Source organism: Tiliqua scincoides, chromosome 5 (assembly GCF_035046505.1).
Source record: "Tiliqua scincoides isolate rTilSci1 chromosome 5, rTilSci1.hap2, whole genome shotgun sequence".
Lineage (NCBI taxonomy): Eukaryota > Metazoa > Chordata > Lepidosauria > Squamata > Scincidae > Tiliqua > Tiliqua scincoides.
This window is the reverse complement of record NC_089825.1, coordinates 88,917,912-88,940,525: the sequence shown is the minus strand read 5'-3', so window position 1 is coordinate 88,940,525 and position 22,614 is coordinate 88,917,912. Positions and strand designations below refer to the sequence as shown.

Sequence of the window (22,614 nt, the reverse complement as noted above, 5' to 3'; positions counted from 1 at the left end):
TGTTTTACTTTATGTCTGCTGTTAGCACCGATGGACTTAACTTTTTATTTTGAAAATAGAAGCCATGTGGGTTGGGGCAACAATCAGGATCAGGACCATGTTTTTCAACCAGGGGCAGACTTTTAAGCCCCACTTCCGTGGTCCCAAGTTGCCCCCCTTCCAGTGGCTGCTATTTTTGAAAGAAAATAAGTCCATCAAGACTAATGACAGGCTAATGTAAAAAGCAGCATCTAGTTTGGGCTTGAGGAAACATAAGTGAAGTGCTCTGTATCCCCAAAGTGCTAAATGAATGCTAAGCTGTAGCGGTCAGAAATTGAGCAGGAGAAGCTTTTCCTGGCACAAAGATACAGTGATGAGGAAAACTTTACAGGCTTCATTTCTGCATGGCTGGTGACTGTGAAAGGCATAGGAGTAGGGCCAGGAATAGGACCCAGTTCTCACCACTGGGTTTCACCCAAATACTGTTCCATGACTCCTACTGGTGGTGTGATTGCCTCTTGCCTCAGGGCACAGGTACATTGCCTGTGCTGGAAAGGCAGGAATAAGTAAGGCATGGTTTTTCTGTGGCATTTTGAAAGTGAAAGCAACAACCTGTGTGATTTCTGCTCTAAAGAGGCATGGCCATTAAATATTTCCTTAATGACAGGAAATGGAAGAGCTGGCAGTTAGTTCTATTATAGGCAGCCATTATCTGGAGTGCCTAATCCAGAAAGAAACAAGCAGCACACAGCAAAGGGTTCTCTTTGCTGCCCTATAGAGACGTACTTGTGTTTCTGAAGCTCTGTTGTGGAGAACTGGGCTCCATGTCTATTGGCAAGACTGGGATTTTGAGATCAACTCTCCAGCAAGAGGCAGGCAGGTACTGGGTGAACCTAGCGCTATTTTGTGTGTGTGTCTCTCTCTCTCTCTCTCTCTCTCTCTCTTTTTAGAGAAGTCTCCATGTCAGCACAGCCAGTGCTTACTCAAATGCAGTTAAAGAGATGGGAGTGGGAACAGGTTGGTGGTGTGCAGAAGATGTTTGCCAGCCTTTTTTTCTGGAGTGGCTGCTTTGTCTTCAGCAACACTTAAAGGTGCAGATGACAATGCACAGGAAATGTTAGAAAGCCTGATATCGTCACCATTGTTCCCCAGTTCGGCTACACACTTCTGCTTCCAAAACTCAGGATCTTTCCCTCTTATTTGCTGGTGTCTTTTCAGAACCTAAGGCAGTGGTTCCCAAACTGTGGGTTGAGATCCACTGGTGGGTCACAACCTGATTTTTGGTGGGTCACCAAAGGGTGGTGGAAAGATCAGATAACTAATTGCCTCAAGGACTGGGCTATTAAAAATAAGACACTGTAGCTGCTAATTACCCTGCAAAGAGTTCAGCTCCTCCAGTTTGCAAGATAGCTGCTAATTGACTTGCAAGGAGCTGAGCTCTTGTAGTTTGCAAGTATATGTAAATAGAGAGATAGTTGGAGGGTCTTTTTACTAGTCATTATTACGTATAAATAAAAAAAATATTATTTCTTTCTAGATCTCCTTTTTTTAAAAGTCTGGTAGACTTAAGTGGGTCCCAACAGATAACCATTTTAAAAAGTGAGTCCTGGTGCTAAAAAGTTTGGGAATCGCTGATCTAAGGGGTGCTCATGAAGGCAGTCTTCTTTAGGATGAGAAAAGAGAGATGCTGAGGGCATAGTGACATGTATTGTGTTGTGCTCCCTCTCTTTTTTGCCACCCAGGGCCAACTCAACACATTATGGGAACTTGAGGAAGTCCAAGAGGAAGGCTTGCACTCAAATTTAACATGGGGGTGCAGTCCTATTGAAAGAAAATGGAAAGCACACAAGCACACTTAGCATCTCACCAACTAATTTCTGTGGACATTTTGCAGGGGGGCACCCCACTGGATTGTGCCCCATGGATCAGAACTGCCTATCTCCTGCTCCACAGCCCTAAATGTTCTCTGACATCTGCTTCTTGAGGTTCTCTGAGGACAAATTTTATGTCACTTGTAAGATCATTTCTGCCAACACCTGCCTGTGGCTATTTGAAACTTTTTTGCTTCATGTGTTGGAAATTGACAGGAGTAACACAGCAATTTTGAGGCCACATTGAATTGAGTAGGGGACTTTCCTTACATCCCAAATTGGTTGGACAACATGTTCCTCATGGCTTAAGCCATTCAGATTTCTGCTATAAATAACTCCAAATCCTGCTATTAGATACCCAGGAACCTGCAATCAGAGACCTTTTCTGTCAAGCTTTGTGACTTTGCCTGATATGCAGCTTGTATTTTTGCAGTTGTGGTTGTTGTTGTTGTTGTGAGGGGGAGTAATAACAGATGGGATCTCTTGAACCTAGGCAGAAATGCCCATCCAAAGCAGCTCTAAACATTAGTTTTGAAAGTGTGCTGTTTTCTTTTTCTTTTAAATCGAAAGCAAAACATCTTTCAGGATTCTGTGTGACTCTGCTGTGCAACTTAAGAGCTGTGCTTTTTCTCTTTCTCTTGACAGTTGTTGACATCCAGTCTGGTTTGACCTGATCATGGCCCAGACAAGCATAGGAATAAAAACTAATTGCATGAGTTCATTGGCTGGCATTTTCCTCGGTGACCCCTTTCCTTTACCCTGAATGCTCTCTATCTCTTTTATCTGTCGAGGTCATGTCTCACTTTGTGCACACTGCTGTGAGGATCAGTCATGGAGCTCGTGCTTCTAGTTTCCTGGAATCAAAATAATTTCAGATTGGCAGGAAAGCTGTTTAGGCATAGTTCGCCTACCCTCTGGTGTCTAGCCAGGGTCTGCTCTGGTTCACTGTATTTTGTTTTTCTCTTTGTTGTCAGGACTGGCTTGAGATATGTTATTGCCTGAAGTCCTTCTTACTCTTTCTTCTTCCTTGAAATTTTTCTGTGCGAGTTTCATTGAAATGAACAGGAACCAGATTTAGAGAAAGGTGACCCAGGCAATGGTTTGGGACATCAGTGCGGAACGGACCACCGCCAGGCCTTTCCATTGTTCTTAAAATAAAGTATGAGATTGGAGGAAACGCATTTGATTTTGATTAGGTTGTATATGACACAGGTAAATACAGATTGAGAGATCCTTGCGTGCAGATTTATTGTCTTTTATGCCAGGGATAAATCTTATGTGCAGGTCAGGCATTAAGTCATGAAAGGGGCTACAGCAAATGGAATAGAAAATGAAGTACCTGTATTCAAAAGTGGAGCAAATGGAGGGGAGGCACTGAAAATACTCCTTGCATGGGGCTCTGTTTGGCCTAAGGCTAGTCCTGAACTAACTGTACTTTTATGCAGCTTCTGGTTTGTTGTGGCTTGTTGCACAGGATGGTGGATCGTGTCCCATGGCTCAACTCTTGTCTATCTCTATTTTTCTGCCCTTAATGATACCCCAAATCTGCTACCTGAGGCAGTTGCCTTGCCTCACCTCAGAGTCATACCATTTCTGGGTCCCTCATTGTTGGTTAACTTGGTTGTGAGAGAACAGGTGAGGGCTAAGGTAAAAAGGAGAATAGCCTGCCTAAGGCCACCTAGTGAATTCATGACAGAGGCCAGATCAGTGGTGTACAAAGGCCATTTGGTGCCTGGGGCCCATAAAATTTTGGCACCCCAATAATAATAATAATAATAATAAATACAATTATTATAATAATTATTTGTTATTGCATCCAGATTCTACAACAGATCCGAGCATCCCCCAACACATTTCCCTCTCAGAACAAAAACAGCATTCTTGAGATTAGCAGCCCCCCCAATATATTCCTCCTCCTTACAATGAAAAAGTCCCAAAACAGTGGGTCCTAGTGCTCAAAAGTGCCGTTCTATAGTGTATTATTGATGACACTGTGCCAACAGACACTCAGAGGCAACTCCGTTTTATTATTGAATTTGGATTAGCCATTCCGCAACAGATCAGAGCATCCCCCAACAAATTTCCCCCTCCACACAAGAACAGCATCCACCAGATTAGCAGCCCCTACTGTTCTTCAGCCCCCTCCATCAGAGCCATGCTGCTTACCATATAACACTTGGGGGGTCTGGGTTACATTGGCTGGTTGAACAAGGTACAGAAGGGAAATGTGGTAACTCTGAGTGGCAACTCTCTCACAGGGAGAGTTCTGGATAGAGAGCCACAAGATGGGGGGGGGATGCTTGCAGTTGCTTGCAGCTAAACTCACAGGCACTGCTGGCTTTCTTGCTACATACAGACTCCATGCATGAGGAGTGGGAGAAGAAGCACAAGGTTCTTCCCTCCTTCAGTCCTCTCAAGGTTCTAAGCACGTGTATGGAATACCACAGCAAGAAAGAAGCAGGGAATAGCAAATTTGGAGCAGAGAAGTGGCTGGTGGGGAAAGGAATAGACCCCCACACGCACTGCTTTACTACTTTGACCCGCCCCAAACTGCTCTTTAAACAACTAAGGCCCAAATCCTAACCCACTTTCCAGCGCTGACATAGCTGTGCCAATGGGACATGTGCTGCATCCTGCAGTTGGGGGGCACTCAAGGAGGTCTCCTCAAAGTAAAGGAATGTTTGTTTCCTTACTTAGGAGCTGCATTGCCCTTATGTCAGTGCTGAAAAGTGGGTTAGGATTGTGCCCTAAGATGAATATAGTGTTTTGTTTACATATATTTGCCTGTACAGTAAATGTGTGGTTAGTTTCTTACAGGAGAAAGGATGGAGCTGCAAGTGTGCTCTTTTTTTGTGGGGTTGGCGCATACCCCGTTTCCTGCCTTGCAATATAATCATCCCATTCTGTCAACACTGACAGAATGTTTTCTTAGGCAAAATTCCAGTCAGGACATGAAGATTCTTTTATTAGATACAGTTGACATGACAGTGACACTGAAGTTGAGGCCGATTTTGACAATGGCTGTCCTTGTATGTGTCTACTTTTTCTTATATGCGTCTTCTTTGTCCTTTCACAGAATCCAGCATGGAAGCTGCATTATGTAACAACTTGGATGAACCTCCCACTTCCGCTATCCTCCTGGATAGTTGCCACTTCTCTCAAGTTGTCTTTACTGACCTGGAGAAATTCTATGTCCCTGGAGCAGATATAACTTGCCATTACAGTCTTTCTGAGCACATCACACCACGCACAAAGGACTGGGTGGGCATATTCAGGGTAAGTTTGTGTTGAGAAAGCCACTGCCTTTTTAAACCATCCAACACGTATGCCAGAATTCACTCATGATAGATTCTAAACTGCTGATTTTCCATGTAGTAGCTTGCTGGGATCATGAAGACCTATCTTTCCTTCTCTGAAGGCTCAGGCATAGTTCTAGGAAGAATACTAGTTAGAATGGAATTCTCCTATGTAGTTATTTAAAACATTCATATCTTATGTATTTTGGATCTGTCTATCTCGCTTTCTCCAGGTCACAGTGGTGAAACACAAGTGATAAAAAAATAGCAATAAAGCCCTATTTAAACTTTATAAAAAAGTGGTATTATAAAACAGAAACAGTCAGCCATAGAACCAATTCATGCCTTGTCTTTTGATTAAATGACCCTCCAAGGTGGCTTACAATAGATAGTTTTGTATTACTGCAGACAAATGTATACTTCCTTCCTATACAAATATACACACATACCAGTGGTTTTAGTTGTGTGACCAGTGCTGAAAGCCTGATGCTTCCTTTTACACTGTAATCCTGGGATACCTGGCAGTTGGAGCAGAGTGGTTTCTGGCAGGGGAGAAGAGAAGGAAGCAAGATCACTGCAGCAGTCATAAAAGGCTCAGGATTTTATGAGGGATGTGAAGAAGAAGAAGAAGAGGTTAGCAGATGAAGTTCTTTAATGCTAAGAGGTTTATCTTGAAGTTAGGAAAGAGATTGAGAGATCAGTGAAGCTTGGATGTATGCTAACTCCATAAACTAGAAACTGCTCTGTCCTTAAAAAACAACAACAAAAAAACCCCCTCTCTGTCTTGAGTGGCACCTACTGTTCTGCCACGGCACTGCATTTCTTCCAAGCTGATCCGGGCACAGGGATGCAGAACATTAAGCACTGCTCAGGGGGTAGGGAGGAGGGCTTTTTCCAAACCCCAGATCTGGTCTGTGGGCCAGGGTTTGGAGAGTCCTGATGTATACAAAAGAAAAAAATGTCCAGATGTTATAACATTCACAGCCCAATTCAAATTGTGGATTGTGCTCATGCAGGCTGTAAAGCACTTTTGCGTTCACTCGTGAGCTGGCCATGCCAGCACAACGAAGTGTACTGGTCTGCCAGTGCTGGCTCAGAGCCCCGTGGAGGCCAGCACAGATGGGTGCAGTGGTGGAAGGGCATTCCTGGGGTAGGAAATGGAAAAGGTGCAAAAGAGAGCGACTAAGAAGATTACTGGGCTGGGGCACCTTCCTTATGAGGAAAGGCTACGGCGTTTGGGCCTCTTCATCCTAGAAAAGAGGCGCCTGAGGGGGGACATGATTGAGACATACAAAATTATGCAGGGGATGGACAGAGTGGATAGAGAGATGCTCTTTACACTCTCACGTAACACCAGAACCAGGGACATCCACTAAAATTGAGTGTTGGGAGAGTTAGAACAGACAAAAGAAAATATTTCTTTACTCAGTGTGTGGTGGGTCTGTGGAACTCCTTGCCACAGGATGTGGTGTTGGCATCTGGCCTGGACGCCTTTAAAAGGGGATTGGGCAAGTTTCTGGAGGAAAAATCCATTATGGGTTACAAGCCATATGTGGAACCTCCTGATTTTAGAAATGGGCTATGTCAGAATGCCAGATGCAAGGGAGGGCACCAGGATTAGGTCTCTTGTTATCTGGTGTGCTCCCTGGGGCATTTGGTGGGCTGCTGTGAGATACAGGAAGCTGGTCTAGATGGGCCTATGGCCTGATCCAGTGGGGCTGTTCTTATGTTCTTAGGAAGGAAGCATTTTGGGTGGGTAGAAGGGCAGAACGGGAAGGATTGGGCTTGGGAGGGGTGGAATTGGCAGCAGCAGTGCATGCCAAATCCTAACCCCCATTCCCAGGCCTTGCAGCCTTACACAGGCTGCATGGATTTGCACCAACTAAATAGCTGGCACAGATCTGAGTAGCCCCATAGGGCAGGCTGGGGCTCAACACAAGCTAAGGGGAAAAAATATTTCCCTTCCCCAAGGTGACCTGCAGCTTGCACCTAACCTGCACTGGATACAGTGCAGGCCATGCAGCCTGGCTGTACCAGTGTAGGTTAGGATGCTCCCTAAATTGTGTATCTTTCCATTTCCTCTCAGCTTGCAGAATGATGAACTTCCTATCTTCACTAGAGATTTACAGCTCAGTTTTATACCCCTGAACAGTTGGGCTTCCCCAGAATCTTGGAAACTATAATTTTGGAAAGTTGCTGAAAATTCTCTGTTAAACGTCTCTAGTCCCCTGCACAGAACTACAGTTTTTAGTGTTAGTTCATTATTAAATCTGTTTAAAGTCTGCCATGTGGACCTGTGTCTCTTTTCTGTCCCTGGAGTGTCTCACTGGCACAATGGTTAACAGCATAAATTCTGACTTATCCTAATCCTGAGTCACCTCCAGTTTTATCAAAACCGCCACAAAAATGTTTTGTTGTTTCAGGTGGGATGGAAGACAACCCGTGAATACTACACGTTCATGTGGGCACCTTTGCCAAGTAGCCCGGACAGCAGCAAACAGCAAGTGTTGTTCAAAGGTCAGTTGTATGAAGGGGTGAGATTGGGTGAGGCAAAAATGCAGTTATGTACTTTTTGCTACAACTGCTGCTACGTGCGGCAACTTAACTTTCCAGTGAATTACAGTACAGTGCTTGGGATGGGTTGTTGAAATCGAGGCTTTGTTTGCACCTTCAGTGACTACTTCAAAAGAAGCTGGTACCCAATTGCTGTGTATCCAAGTGGCTTTTTCTTTTCCAGTTTAATTTTTGTCGGTTAACCATTGGCCATTATTTCAGGGAGATAATTTTTAAAAACAGAACAAAAAATACATTCTTTGAAAACTTTCGAACATTTGTGCCCCAGTTATGTTTGATGACAAATTTTACTCATGCTGTGGTGATTATCAGTAAAGCCCTCTCCTTTTTTTTGCTGTTCAAAATGACAACTTGGCTGCTGGTGGAATGTTAAATCATCCTGGATACCATTTCTGTCTGGCGCTCTTTATTATCCTTTCCTGCTTCTTGCAGGTGACAAAATGTTCAGCCCGGACCAATGCTCATGATCAGAGGCAGGTTTGTTCAGTATGTAGCTAGGATTCTTGTATCTCCTTTGTCTAGTTTGTATACATGAGATGCTGGAAATGAGATGTGGCTTTTTTCTTTTTTAGCCTACTACCTGCCCAAGGATGATGAATATTATCAGTTCTGTTATGTTGACCAGGATGGATTAGTCCGTGGAGCCAGTGTCCCCTTTCAGTTCCGGGCAGAAGCTGAGGATGACATGTTGGTAGTCACTACACAGGTTGGTGAGATCTTGAATTTTGTTTTGAGGCTACCCTTGCAAGGTTTTCACCATCCACATTTGCATCCCATAAAGTCCCATAAAAGAGGTTCTTCCAAACCATCCTCAAGTGAAGTGCCTACTCAGTGGAACTGAGTCTGAATGAGAAAGTTTTCCATCCCCAAAATGTTGCTCATCTCTTAAGAATATAAGCAGCCTGAAACTTGGTTCTTTCAATAGATGTTAAGAAAGAGTACTGCAGTCATGCACATGAACATGTTGCAGTACCTGACTGATGGCCCAATCCTATCCAACTTTCTAGTGCCAATGCAGCTGCAATATCAGGCCTGAGGTAAGGGAACAAATGTTCCACCCCAGAGCTCTTCTTTCCCCCCCCCCCCACCTGATCATGATAAATGATCAGATCAAAAGTGAGTGGAACAGAGAAAGTGTTTTGTAAGAAGAGTATATCAACAGGTTTATAGTTGATGAGCACTGTCATCGTAGATAAGCACTTCTGCTACATGTGGTTTCTGCTTTCAGCTGATGGGGAATGGATGTGTGCTCACCGGTATCATTAACAGCAATTAAGCAGCACAGCAGACAGAAAAGAAGCAATGTGGAAACATCACTCTGCTTTGTGCCATTTGTATTATCTTTTAGCAGTCATCACTGTTTGTGGTATTTTATAAAATAAGATAAGCAAAACACTACAGGTTCTTACCTCAAAATGCTTAAGGTCTACATTTAGATGCAATGTATGTAGGCTGCTGACAATAGGAGGGGTTGAGGAGAGGCTAGGATAATAGTATGACTGAACAAATGCATTCAGATATATTGGACTTCCTCTGAGTTGAGGATAAAGTAAGAATAAAGGAATTGAGCCAGAAGTTTCATGGAGGAAGTGGGCTTTGAGGAGGGAACTGGAAGAAGAGGGATAGAGGGCATTGCAGGAAGTTCCATGCAGCAAGGGAGAATGGGCTGCACCTATTTGTTTAGTTAAGGGATCTTAGGCTGCAATCCTAACCACACTTTCCTGAGAGTAAGCCTCATTGAACAAAATAGGACTTCTGAAATGACCTGGTTAGGATTTTGCCCTAAATCTCACCTCTTCATCGTAAAAATGGTCAAAAATGACTACAACAAAAAAATAAAAAGTAAAATTCTCATTTAAAAGTAGTGCATATACAATTTCAATGACAACAGCAGTTAAACAGACACACAGAGAGAGAGAGAGAGAGAGAGAGAGAGAGAGAGAGAGAGAGAGAGAGAATGATCTATATGGATTGTCACACTTATTCCTCCAGTTTATGCAATAATTTTCAAGCACTGGAGCATTTACATCCTTTGCTGCTGCCCGAGATGACAGGAGCTCAGCTTTTGTCTGCGCCTGCAATCCCTTTAGCTGAAGCAGCGGAGTCTTGGGACAGCTTACCCACGTCAACTACAATTTCAAGAAGAGGGTTGATCTGACCAGTGAGAGGGACCGCCCTAGTGGGGCTGGCCTTTTGTGCCCGGTGTCTCACAGGGAGGAGGACTGCCATTTCAATGCAGCTATCCAACATTTGCACAGCGCCTCAGTAGAGGCCCATCACAGTCCAACATGAATCTTTCTCTGCATGCTGCCATATGTACTGAGGAGTTAGAATTAGCTCCAACGTCCTGTAAGGCCCTGAAGGAGATTTCTGCTTCTCACTCAGCTCTCAGGTTAGATGTGGATGCAGAAGCAGAGGGATATAACTCGGAACCAACTAATTTACCATCTGTTGACCTGCCACCGTATATATCCAAAGATGCATCTCCCTCAATTTCTAGGCTGTCTTCTTTGAGAGGTTTTTCATCCAATAATGGGCACATGGGAAAAACGACAGCTTTAGAGCCTGTATGACGGATAAAGCTTCGCTCAGCTGCCCATCCCACTTTTAGGGACAATCTCTATCTGGCCACCGGGAATTTACCCCTGTGTGTTTTATCCTGGAATGTGGCTGGCTGAGCAAGGAAACTCGGTGACCCTGAGTTTGGTCCTTTCCTAGAGAGAGATGATTTAATCTTGTTGCAAGAAACCTGGTCCATTAAGCCTATTTGTTACTCTGGCTTTAAATCTCTCTCACTCCCTGCTCACAAGATGGGGGTTAAGGGTAGACCTGTGGGGGGGGGGCTTTTAATTTTGTATACTATTTATATGGCTGACAGCTTCTGTCTGATTCAGATTGTAAGGGTCAAGAACACTCCTAGAGCTCTATGTGTAGCTAATATTTATATTCCACCCGCTCCTGCTGATTTGAGGGTCCACCAATGGGATTATTTAAACACCATTATCAGACGATTTGAGACCAAATATCCTGATGCTCAGCTCCTATTGGTGGGTGACTGGAATGCTCACGTGGGTTCTAGTAATGAAATTTTTAAGCAGCTTGATTATGTAACTAACCTATCTGAAAGTTGCCTGATCTGAAGATCTGTTTCTAAAGATCTGACTATTAACTTCTCTGGATGCCTTTTAGCTAACTTTTGTGTGACTTATGACCTGACTTGGTTGAATGGACTGGCTAACCTAGATAATGAGGGTGAGTTTACTTTCCTTGCTCCACAGGGGGCCAGTGTGATTGATTATATTGCTACATTTGTTGTAGAATGTTATAGGATTTAACGTGGGACCCCCTTTCCTAAGTGACCATTTGCCACTAAGTTGCACTTTAAATATTGGTTTAACCTTAAGGGATCTTAGGCTGCCATCCTAACCACACTTTCCAGAGTAAGCCCCATTGAACAAAATAGGACTTACTTCTGAGATGAACTGGTTAGGATTTTGCCCTAAATCTCACCTCTTCATCATAAAAATGGTCAAAAATAACTACAACAACAAACAAACAAAAAGTAAAATTCTCATTTAAAAGTAGTGCATGTACAATTTCAATAACAGCAGTTAAACAGACACAGAGAGAATGATCTACCTCTCCCCAACCTACAACTTAAAAGCAGTGTTTTTATGGCCTAGCTGCAGAAGGCTATTAGCAACAGAACCAATCACACATTCTTCTTGGGTGAGGGTTTCAGAGCCTGGGTGTGATTGTAGGGAGGGCTGTCTCCCTGGCTGGAGCCAAGTTTGTGTCTGATCTTGGTGGAACACATAGGAGCGTCTTGTCTGCTGAATCTTGGCAAGCTAGCAGGTTCATATGGGAGAATGCGGTCCTTCAGATGCCCAAACATTTAAAAGACTTGAAGGTGGTAAGCGTTGGAGGTGCAAAATATCCTGACAGTTCACCATGATGAACACTATATACAATTGTGCTAAGATCAAATGTTGCTGATGCATCTCTTAGGTCAGCCAAGTTTTAAGGAGGAGCTCTTGGAAAGCACATCTGCTCACAGTGTCAAGTGCTTTGACTTAAACAAAGTATCTGATACTGTGAACAGCTGTGCTCTCTGGAGAGTCCTCCTTCAATCTTCTGTATGTCACATAGTGACTTGCCCAAGAGTGATATCCAGATGCATATGCTGCTCCATCTGTCCCCTTTTTAAGAAACCCTGCTAGCCTCTTGCTTTTGCCATTTTACCTTTTTGCTGCAGGCAGTTTTAGAGGTTTCTACAGTCAGAAGTCTTGCTACCAGAAACACTGAACAGGTACTCCACTTGAAAAACAGACTGCACTTTGAGACATTGGTGTCTCTTTGCAGAACTGTGTGGTTATATCTCAACTTGTGTCATTTTTGTCAGGGAGAAGTGGAAGAAATTGAACAACAAAATGCAACCTTGATTCAGGACAACCAGAAACTGAAGGAAAACCTAACCAGGCTCCAAAAGCAGAAGGAAGATCTGGAGCAAAAACTCAAGGCCACAGAGGTAGCAATTTTCTAAAACACTCAGGTGTCCATGTGGTTCAAGGAACATGGGGTGTTGTTTTTTTTAAGAATTATATAGAATTTATTGTTGTGAGTCAAACCTCTTTTCTGCCAGCAGAATGCATATCATAAATGTACATGATTCATCCAAAACGCAGATAAGTAGAGTGTGTGTGTGTGTGTGTGTGTGTTTTCTTAACTGTAACAATAATTTTGGCAGGGATTGGGAAGTGGATTGAGAAAGGAGAGGCATGGACTGTAATGCACTTGCATAAAAAGAAGACCACTATGAAAGCAGACTGGAGGAACCTCAGTTAGTGTACAAAACCAGCTTATAAAACATTGGAAAAAAGCAGATGCTTTTCTTTAAATTGATTTCCTCCATTCTCTCATGTTCCAATTTAGCCCATTTCTGCCCAGCCCACAGGTGTACACATTTGATCCCTATTGCGTTGGGCAGAAATGGCTTAAAGAAATGCCTTTACCTTTTTTCCAGTATTTTGGAAACCTTGTTTAAGAAAAGGCAGAAGATTTCTGCATGGTCAGATTGCATGCTGTGTTTGTAACCATACAGATGTCTAGAGTAGCTCCTTGTCTAACATATGCAATCTGTCTTTCCCCCTTTATGTGTGTCCAGGAGCAAGCAAAGGTGTATGAAGCTAAAGTCCTTCTGCTACAGACTGAGAACATTGAGCTTCAGAGAGTGCAGGATCTCCAGGCTTTAGAGATAAGCTCTGCTCAGACCGAGTTGGCTGATGTTAAAGAAAATAACATACGACTGCAAAAGGAAAATCAGGTAGAGACCAGCTGAGCTGGAGATGTTTATCCACAGTGAGAAAATTAAGTAACTGATTAAAAAAAATTGAATCTTGAGGAGAGGGGATTAAAGTTGTGACATGACATGATGGGAGTTTTCATTTTGTATCTTTGTCAGCTGCAAATATGTTGAGGTTCTGTATGATACTGATTACAAGCTGGTTGACTCCTATGGTCTGATTTCTGTCTTATCTGACTCTTCAGGACTTTCAACAAAACTTGAAGGCTTTAAGGAGCAGTAATGAAAAATTCAATTTAGAAACGAATAATCTCAGAAAGAGAATTGCGCAACTAGAGACCCAGTACGGCTCAACAGAAGCAGAACTGCAACAGTGAGTGCATTTTTCTTTCTTTTGGCAGTTACTGGCTGAAACAGTTTGATTGTCTTGCAGACAGTAATGCCAATATTTGAAACTTATTTTTGTCTAGCTATTCTCAGCAAAAGCAGAGTTTTTATGTTTGTGTGTATATGTTCATGAGCCTGCATACATATGTATTTTACATTTGTGTACCACATTTTGGCTGATTCTTCCCCCCAAAAAAACACAGTTGCAACAAATTAAAACAGCAATATTAAAAATAATAATGTTGATATTGCATATTAATATCAAAAACCAAAATCAAGGAGCGCCCTCCCCCACTTTACAGATATATGCCCTGAGCTTACAATCTAAAATGCGACACAAGGAAGATCAGAAGAAGGGGAAGAAATGGAGAAAAGAGAAGAACATGAATTCATTTCAGTTACATATGCTTAGGCTTGGTAACAGTAGGAGAAAGGGACTTAGAGGATGTACCAAAGGCTTCTCAGAGAAGATTTGAAGGAAGTTAGAGAGACATGAATAGCCCTTGAGAGCTCTGATATAGATTTGGAATGAACACTCTGTGGTAGATCTTGCATCAGAAGGTGATGAGGCCCAAGCTACACATTGCATTAATTATCAGATGGTGTTAGAGCTTTACTTTTACGTTTATAGCAGCCATAGAAGGCAGCTGTGTGGAGGTAAAGGATATTTAACTGTAGATGCACCTCAAGCGACTGACTACAGTGGTATTTTAATGATTACTGTAGATAGTCACGTGAAATTTTTGCCAAGTAATCAATCTCCAATTATCACTTTGCCTTATCTCTGGGTCAATCAGAGGGCAGAGCCTTTCAACTCTGAAAAGTTTGTTGCTCAGCTCAGGCAGGCACCTCATTAGTTGCTATACAGGTGGAGCCTATTTATCCATGTTAGTTCCGTTCCGTGACTAGGTGCATACAAAAAACGTGTTGCACTAAATTCTATAGAGTTATGCAAATACACTGCAGCCTGACACTTCTGAATAGAAGGAAACTAAGGCAGCTGTTATCAGTCCCCTCCCTTCCGCACTCAACCTTCCCCGTTGCTAGCTGCCTGACTTCTTTCACATGGGATGCTGATCTTTTAAGAGTCCAACTCTATGTGTTTCTACTCAGAAGTAGGCCCCATTCCAGTCAATGGGGCTTACTCCCAGGAAAGTGTGGAGAGCATTGTAGGCTATATCTCATGCTTTGCTTGGTGGAAAGGCTTGCTTGTGTTGGTGATTGCCTGCACCGTCTCAATGGGGGGGGGGGGGAATTTGGCAAACACTCCCTGGGTTTTTTAAAGCAATCCCCTCTGTTGCTACCACACCTGCCCCTCTGAGAGTGAGTGAGTGAGTGAGAGCAAGCGCACACTCCACCTTGCTGCATGTGTTCTGGCTACAGAGATTTTCGCCCCCCCCCTTCCCCTCTTCAGCCTTTTTGCTGGCTCAGGGGCTCCAGGAGTGTTACTGTTCCTTTGCAAGGGGAACCTCTTCTAGGGCTCCAGTGCTGTTTCCCTGCCTGGGCAAGGCAGAGCCTTTTTGCAGTGTTTTGGGCTGCCTGAAAATGGATTGAGATGCCAGCGCAGGGCAAAGGTGTGTGTGACTTTCGGTTCCCCCACCCCATCCCTGTTGAGACAAATTCGCAGATAAAAAATCTGTGGATAAATAGGCTGTACCTATAGTTACTTTCCAGGGAGATTCCAGCGAAAGTTAACCATTTATTCTCCTTCCTTCTGCTGCAGCCTGGTTCTGCTTGGCAAATGCTTGCAAAGCAGGTCTGTTTTTTGAAACACCAGGATGGGACCCTCCTTCCCAGGCTACAATTCAGTGCACCATGACTTAAGAATAACACCCATGGAAAGCAGTGGGTCTACTTCTGAGTAAAAAGGGTTGCAAATATCTCATCTCTCTGCTGTGAATTGAATTGCACACTCTCAGTTATGTGTTATATGTTGTATGTAGAGCTTCTGGCTTAACACACCAGGCACCTTAAAGGTGTCTTTGATTCATGGTTCTCCTCATGTCCACCTTAAAGGTGGATTTGATTCATGGATCTCCTGCAGTGGTTCCCAACCCTTTTCACTTGCATATCCCTTGGCAATAATAAATTGTACCCTTCATATTAGCAAAATGTCTGTAATAATACAAGCCCTAATCTCCTTTCTATGAAAACCCAGACTTCATGTATTCATCACAGTGTTTTCTCTTTTTATCTGTTTGAGGAACAGAAGACTCTGCCTTTGCACTGTTTTGCACCAGAAGTGTGCTGAGAAATTCTGGGTGATTGATCACTTTCCATATTATGTTTCAACTTTCTGACTGTGCTGGTTTTCAATCACTGGTTCATAGATGAATTGATGACCAAAAACTAGCTATTGGTGGGGCTTTCACAGCCAACTAGCTACCTCCCTTCCTTCCTTGCTGGTCTTTGCAAGGCATTCTGGAACACGGCCTGCCCTTTTCTGCCATTCGGCCATTCTTTCTCAAGTACCCCTAAAGGTCCTGTTGAGTGTCCCTGGGAGTACGTGAATACCAGGTTGGGAACCACTGTTTTACTGGTATGTAGTTTACAGTGCACTTACTCTGATAGTGTTTACAAAAAGGTGGTGAAGACCAGAATTTAAAAAAGAATAAAAATCCCTCTGAATTGAGAGCAGTTTCCTCATTATTAACGTTCCGGCGGGGCCTGAAGACTTTTTTATTCAGGAAAGCCTTTGAGGCACTATAAGGGCTGTTTTTATAAATTTATAAATTATGTCTTTTACTGTGTGCTTTCAGTCTGCTGCTATGTATTTTATCTTGTTTTAATTGTTTTTAAGTGTTTTGTATTTTTAATGTTTTTCTGTTGCCTTGTATTTTAACTTGATTGTTAGCCGCCTTGGGTGCCCCTTGGGGAGAAAGGTGGAATACAAATCTAATAAATACATTTTTGTCTGTCTGTCTGTCTGTCTGTCTGTCTGTCTGTCTAATCTTACTATGTTTTTCATAAATTAGAGACTGCAGTTCTTAGGTAACAATTAGTGGTAGGTTATTTTGCAGGATCTGGCCTGGGGTAAAATCAGACAAAACTATAGTCAGACACCCCCCTAAGTTTAACCCCCGACTTCTCCGAGGGTCATACAAAATTCCGTGATTGATGGCTCAAAACGTGCCCCCGACTTATCTGTGGGGTCAACTTATGGTTGAGTGTCTGTGGTGAATAGCTGCTTTGGGGGGGGGGGGTGATTTTCAGTTGGAAACAGACATTAAAAACCCCCTGCCTCAGTTCAAACAACCCTAATCCAGGCTGGAGTGCCACACAGGTTCTACACGTTTCTGTTCCTGCTTCTTTAGTGACATTGTCACTTGGTAAATGTAATGTCATTCTAGTCAAAATTAGCAAAAATAATTATTGGAAACTCTGTGGGCATCTCAGAAACTCATGTTGCTGTGGAGGAAGAGGTTAGCAAGACAGTGGTCAGAATTCAAGATCGGCATCTTTTTGTTAACTGTGGGCAAAGTTTGAGTTTGAAAATAGGGACAGACAGTACTGACAGAGTTGTATCTGAAGAGTTAAATGACTAGTTCTGTGTGTGTCCAAGATAGATCTGGGCTTGTGTTTCTTAAACTGCATCTCCTCATGCTGCATGGCAAACCTTTTTTTTGAAATGGAGGAAAACTGGAGCCATTTTTGATGTGTCCTGGGGATGTGCTTCTCCACTGGAAGAAGTCACAGGTTCCACTGAGCATGTTCAAACCCTTGACATACCCAACAGTCCAATTCTGTGTAACTCTGCCAATGCAGGCTGCACCACCTGCAGCTGCATCGTGCGGGAACAGTCCTGGAGATCTCCTCTGTGCACTTGAGCATTTGTTCCCTTGCCTGGGGTAAGCCTTCACTGCCCTGCTGGGTCAACATAGACCTGCGCCAGCAATTTTGCTGACTCTAGTTTGAGTGGATCCTGGAAGACAGATCAAGGTTCAGAAGGGGGATAGGATTTTATGAGACTGCTACCGCCTATACTGCTCCCTTTCTAGCCTTGACACATCCCCCTCTGCACCCTGGTCTCCAACCCATTCCACCTGCCCGTCCTCCACGCCGTCTTGCTGACACCAGGGCTCCTTTCCAGTGGCCCAGCTGCATGGAATGAATTGTTGATTTTTTGACAGCCATAACACATGCTGTGTCACCAGAACACAAGTTCTGGCAGCATAGCAAGCCCTCAGGATTTGGCACTAAGTCGCTCTTTCAATCTAAGCCAGTGACTCTACTAGAGGAGAGTGCCCTCTAGTAGAGGGCAGCACACTTTGAAGCCTAAAGGCAGCCAAGTTGAGCTTTTTAATGGTTTGGGCAACACAACTAGTGATAACAGCATTGTGCCTATATCTGTCTGTAGGTATGTAGCAGTAAGAATTAATTCACACTATTTCTTCCCAAACAGGATCAAAGAAGAGAATAAAAATGTGTTATCTAAAAAGGATCAGCTGGAAGACAAGCTGAAAGCCACTTTGGGTTCCATGGATCAGCTTCAGGTAGGCAACTCCTGAATTCTCCTGACAAACTATTGCATTTCAGGACTATGCTTCAAGTCCTTTTCTGAATGAAAGGAATATAGGCATTTGAGAGGATTTTGTTTTTTTAAAAAGTATCTTTTGAAGAACAGGAAAAGAAACAGTACTTGTGTGAATAGGGTTGAACCCATTCAGCATCTGATGGCTCACATACTGTGGTGAAAATCTTTGATTCCCCTCTGGTTTTTGCATATTTTTCTTCGTTTGGGATACTTCAGCATCCTAAAAATATCTGCTGCAGTAAACATTGTCCTAGTTTTCTTGATACCCTTTGAAATCAGCTTCATGGCAGAAAGCCCACATGGTCAAGTAGTCAGAAAGGTTTGTCTTTTCATCTGGTTTCCCCAAAAACAAAAGGTCCTAGCCAGCCACCTGCTGGGATTGGTGTATGCCAGTGGATTGAGCATCCAAGCCCACTGACTAGCTTCAAGGGCTGATAGAGATAGCCTGGTGGTTGAAAACCATTCAATCAGATGGACCTATGACCTCATCAGTCCTAGGTTTCTTAAGGTCATGCACAAGGATGCTTAAGTATTTTGCTGCAATCCACCACTGAAGGTAGCTACTGCCCCACAAAAGGCAAGCCCACCCACCATACAGTTAGGAACTAGAGCCCTGAAACAGCATGAGTAACAATATGGAGAGTAATCAGTTGCTTGTATTAGGGCATTCTACAGGGGTCTCCTGTAGGGCTTTCTGATGGTTTACTCTTTCAATGCATTTCAATTATATCCAGAACTCATTCATTCAACACCTGCTCTGCTCTTTCAACCTCTTTCTGATATTCTAAAGACTCAGATTGCACTCCCGGGTGTTGATATGCATATAACATGGTGATTCAAACTGTTTAGGTATGTGTATGTGTGTGCGTGAGAGAGAGAGCGAATGGCAACTTTAGCTCTGCTTCTGTTCCCATTCCCAAAGATGTTAATGAGAGTCCATTTGCAGAAATCTTTGTGTGACAACAGGAATTTGCAAGATAAGAGGCACTTGCAGTTTGCTAGCTAAAAAAGCATTGGAAGCAACATTTGTAAACTAAAAAAAAGACCTGGTTTCACTTTTCAACCATTTCTGCTTTTCACCATGGCTCCAGTTCCTAGCCTGTCAAATGAGCAGGGGATGCCTATATTAATTTTAGCTTGTTTTTTAACCTCTTTGTCATTGCTTTCTGGTTTTTTCTCCTTTTGCCATTCTTTCAGCCCTTGCCTATTGTCCATTCATTGTTTTGATTTCTCAACCTTTTAACAAATAAAAATTCTTGCATTTTTGCTCCTTGCTTGAGACTTTAAGGATCTGCCATGCACTTTGTTTCATTTTTATCTCTCTGCTTGAAATTCTTCTTTAATTTGTATTTAACCAAATAGTATGGTTTCCCAATGCTCTCATTATATTTGGAATGGGTTTGGGATGCCTCTTGTTCCATCTTAGTCACAGATGCAGAGTCAACAGATTGAACTGGAAAACCTTCAGGAGGTAAATCAAAACAAAGCAAGACACCTGGAACAGCTGAAGGAAGAGAATCGTCAGTTAAATGCCACTTTGCATAGACAGGTAGTCTTCCCTTCCCTCTCCTTTCTGTTGCAGGACAGTGGTTTTCGAACCATGTTGTTGGGGGCCTTTAGAGAGGGATACTAGTTCACTGGTAGAACATATACTTTGCATTCATGTGAACTGATGGTGTGACCTAGAACATGAGCCCTGCAGCCTTGAATGGGTTTTGTAGTAGATGTATAGGCAATTCCATGCAGAAACAATTCTCTGAAAGAAGAAAGTCTGAATACCACTGCTATGGAAGTTCGAGGAGCATTGAGTTTTTGTCCATGTGTCTGCACAAGGGCATATTCCTCTTTTTGTTTTGGTTCTGCTAGTTGCTTTTCATAGTACCTTCTCTGCTTGGTGTAGTATAGCTAGAATGCACTGATTTGTAGTGGGCAATTACTGTTGCTTTCAGAAGGAGAGTATAATGCTCTGTTCTTTCTCTTGTTCATATTCTTCCCCCTCCTCCTTCAAGTAAAAAATTGTGTGCAGCAGAAGAGATGAACCTAAATACTAATCAATAAACCCTTACTGGCTTCTTCTGTTCCTTTTAAGCTTTTTATTTCTCTGCATTACATCAGTGACTCTGTTGAGTAATGCTTTGTTATGGCATGCAAGGCTGGCGCATATGCTGCTCCAGTTCTCAAAGGATGCAGTATGAAAGCCATCCTTGTGCATGTGCTCAGCCAGATGGCTGCCATTACATCCCTTGAGTTACTTAGAATCAAGCAAGAGTGGAGATCAGGGGCTACTTGAGAAGTACCTGTATTGATTTATAATATGCTAGAGAACATCAAGATTTATTCTGTATAAGAAAAGATCATCTATTGTCTTTGTAGTCTGTAGATACCCTTTAGATGGCTTCATAAAACCCAGCACTTATCTTGTGTAGTTAGAGCTTAGCTGTGTCTCATAACAAACTGGAGGTGTCAAATTACAGCATCATGGACTGTTGGGGTTTTAGCAGGCATCAAGCACTTTCATAAAAAAACAACAACTATACTTTCATTAAATAGAGAAGGGGTAGGGGAATATACCATTAAAGCTAGTCCCATGGTTCAAAGTGATGCAGATAAATGAAAAACAAATGTAGCGAGTGATCTTATATTGCTTCCCTGTTGAAACTTATCTCTGTGAACATTACAAAAGATGGAGCCCATCCAGTCATGTTTTTAAAGCTAGAGGGTACGCAAAAATGGTGTCTTGGAAACACCATGTAGAACATAGTAAGAGATTTTTCTTCAGGATGGGGAGACATATTTGAGGTTGACTTGAGGGACCAAGAGGCCCCTCTGATGTTCCAGTGTAAAGGTCAGCAGGTATCAATGAGTTTCTAGGTCCCTTACCAACAGATATGAGCTTCTACGAAGATGACATGCAGTGCAATCCTAGAAGAAACTTGGGCCAGTCCAAGTCCCTTGCGCAGGCCCAGGAGGATTGCAAACATGCCGTAAGGCATGTTTGCACCTCCTCAGGAGTCAGCAAGGCTGGTGCATGGAGGCACACTGGTCTGCAGAGGCTGAAATAAGCCTCTGCGCCAACAGAGGCTGAAGCAAGACTCTGGGGTGGGCGGGGAAGAGTTGGGAGGGAGGCATTCTGAGACAGGGGGAGGGCAGGCAGTTGGCGGCCCCTGGGGTGGGCGGGCAGGTGTGGAGCAGGAGGCGGGACTGGGATCCAGCAGTTATGCAGGATTCCAACCTCCGTTCCCAGAGAGTTTGTAGTGGCTTGAAGCCACCCTGCTCTCTCCGGACTTGTGCCACCTCAGGAGTTGGTGCAAGTCCGAGGAGACCCATAGGGGCCAGGATGCCTTACCCAAGGGTAAGGGGAAAAATTTCGCCTTACTCTGGCTGAGCCACTTTGGGCCTCTATTCTGTGCTGGATACAGCGTAAGCCTCTTGGCTTGCCTGTTCCAACGCAGGATAGGATTGCGTCCTTAACCATCAGTTCACCCTTAACATGGATTATTTTCCTTCCAAGACAGTGTGTAGCTGTTCTGGAGAACTTTGGCTTGTAATTGCCTAATCACTTTTTTCCCCCCAGCAAAACTATGCTGATTTGGATAAAGAACTGAAGGAGAAAACCTTTTTGCTTCAAACCCTGCAGAAGGAAAAGGACAAAATGAAAACTGAGATTCAGGTACAAGTTTTGACAAGTGGGGGTTGAGGAAATTCATGTGCATATTTTCTTGTGCAATTATTGCAATTATTGTATTCATGGGGGTTCCATTCCCCCCCCCCCAGTGGAAAAGGAAACCACAGATACTGGGAAACCCTAAATAAAGTAATGTGCAACACTTTGCCCCCCCCAGCCCCATTACCTTCATTTTTCTTTGTTAGCTATGGAAGCACACATTTTCTTATTTAGCACAGGAACAGTTTCTTTCTTAACACAGGAACACAACATGTAGACAGGAAGCCTGCACACTAGAGGAGGAGACTAAATGTTAACAGGAAGCAGGACAGTTCCTGCTTCCTATTAATGTTCTGGCTGTGTCCCTTCTAGTGTGCTTTCACACCTAGTAAAGAAAAATGAAGGTAATGGCATGGGGGACCCACAGAGAACCACAGATAAGTGAAATGGGAGATACCAGATCTGTGGATATTGGGGGATACCTGTACTTTATTTCAAGTGCAGGTAGCTGCTTCATGCTCAATTACCTGCAAGACAGCTTCAAAAGGTGTTGACTTTACATTCTGCCATTTGTACAGAGATTAAGACAAGAGAATGAGGAGCTGGCAGCACAACTTCCAGAAGTTATACCTGATTCACTTGCTGGGTTATTAACACAGTCAACAGAAAATCCAGGCCTTGTGTTTGGGAACCCATACTCTGGTGAGTACACGTGTATCTTTTAAGTTGATTCCTTTTACAGACAAAGAGGTGTGAAATTGTATTTTCTGCTCATTTGTTCATGGAAGCTCATGTGTGCATGTGGAATCAAATTTTGCAATGAAGAAAACCTACTATTTCTGCTTGCAGGTGGAGGAGATTGCTTTTTTGTATAAACTTTGGCTGTATATGCTAATTTATATTGTTGAAGCACACAAAATAAGTGTGCACAGAGGAAGCTGGGCACGCCTAAGAAAATAGCAGCTCAGTTGCTTATTTGGGGTTTATAGCATCTGGATGAAAAAAGA

At 43.2% G+C, this 22,614-nt stretch overlaps 1 protein-coding gene across 3 annotated transcripts in view; it reads left to right on the top strand.

Annotated features, from left to right (window-relative positions):
- Positions 1-22,614, top strand: part of CALCOCO2 (calcium binding and coiled-coil domain 2) — a 39,611-nt gene that overhangs the window by 9,669 nt on the left and 7,328 nt on the right. For 2 of the 3 annotated variants that reach the window (XM_066626906.1, XM_066626907.1), the window contains exons 2-11: positions 4,927-5,126; positions 7,570-7,663; positions 8,293-8,426; positions 12,123-12,248; positions 12,885-13,043; positions 13,268-13,395; positions 17,812-17,902; positions 19,370-19,492; positions 21,518-21,613; positions 22,186-22,309. In XM_066626906.1, coding sequence (XP_066483003.1) covers positions 4,935-5,126; positions 7,570-7,663; positions 8,293-8,426; positions 12,123-12,248; positions 12,885-13,043; positions 13,268-13,395; positions 17,812-17,902; positions 19,370-19,492; positions 21,518-21,613; positions 22,186-22,309 — 1,267 coding nt within the window. In that variant the 5' untranslated portion in view covers positions 4,927-4,934. Of the gene's footprint in view, positions 1-692; positions 860-4,926; positions 5,127-7,569; positions 7,664-8,292; positions 8,427-12,122; positions 12,249-12,884; positions 13,044-13,267; positions 13,396-17,811; positions 17,903-19,369; positions 19,493-21,517; positions 21,614-22,185; positions 22,310-22,614 lie in introns of those variants that run through there. The other variant, XM_066626908.1, reaches the window with a different exon arrangement.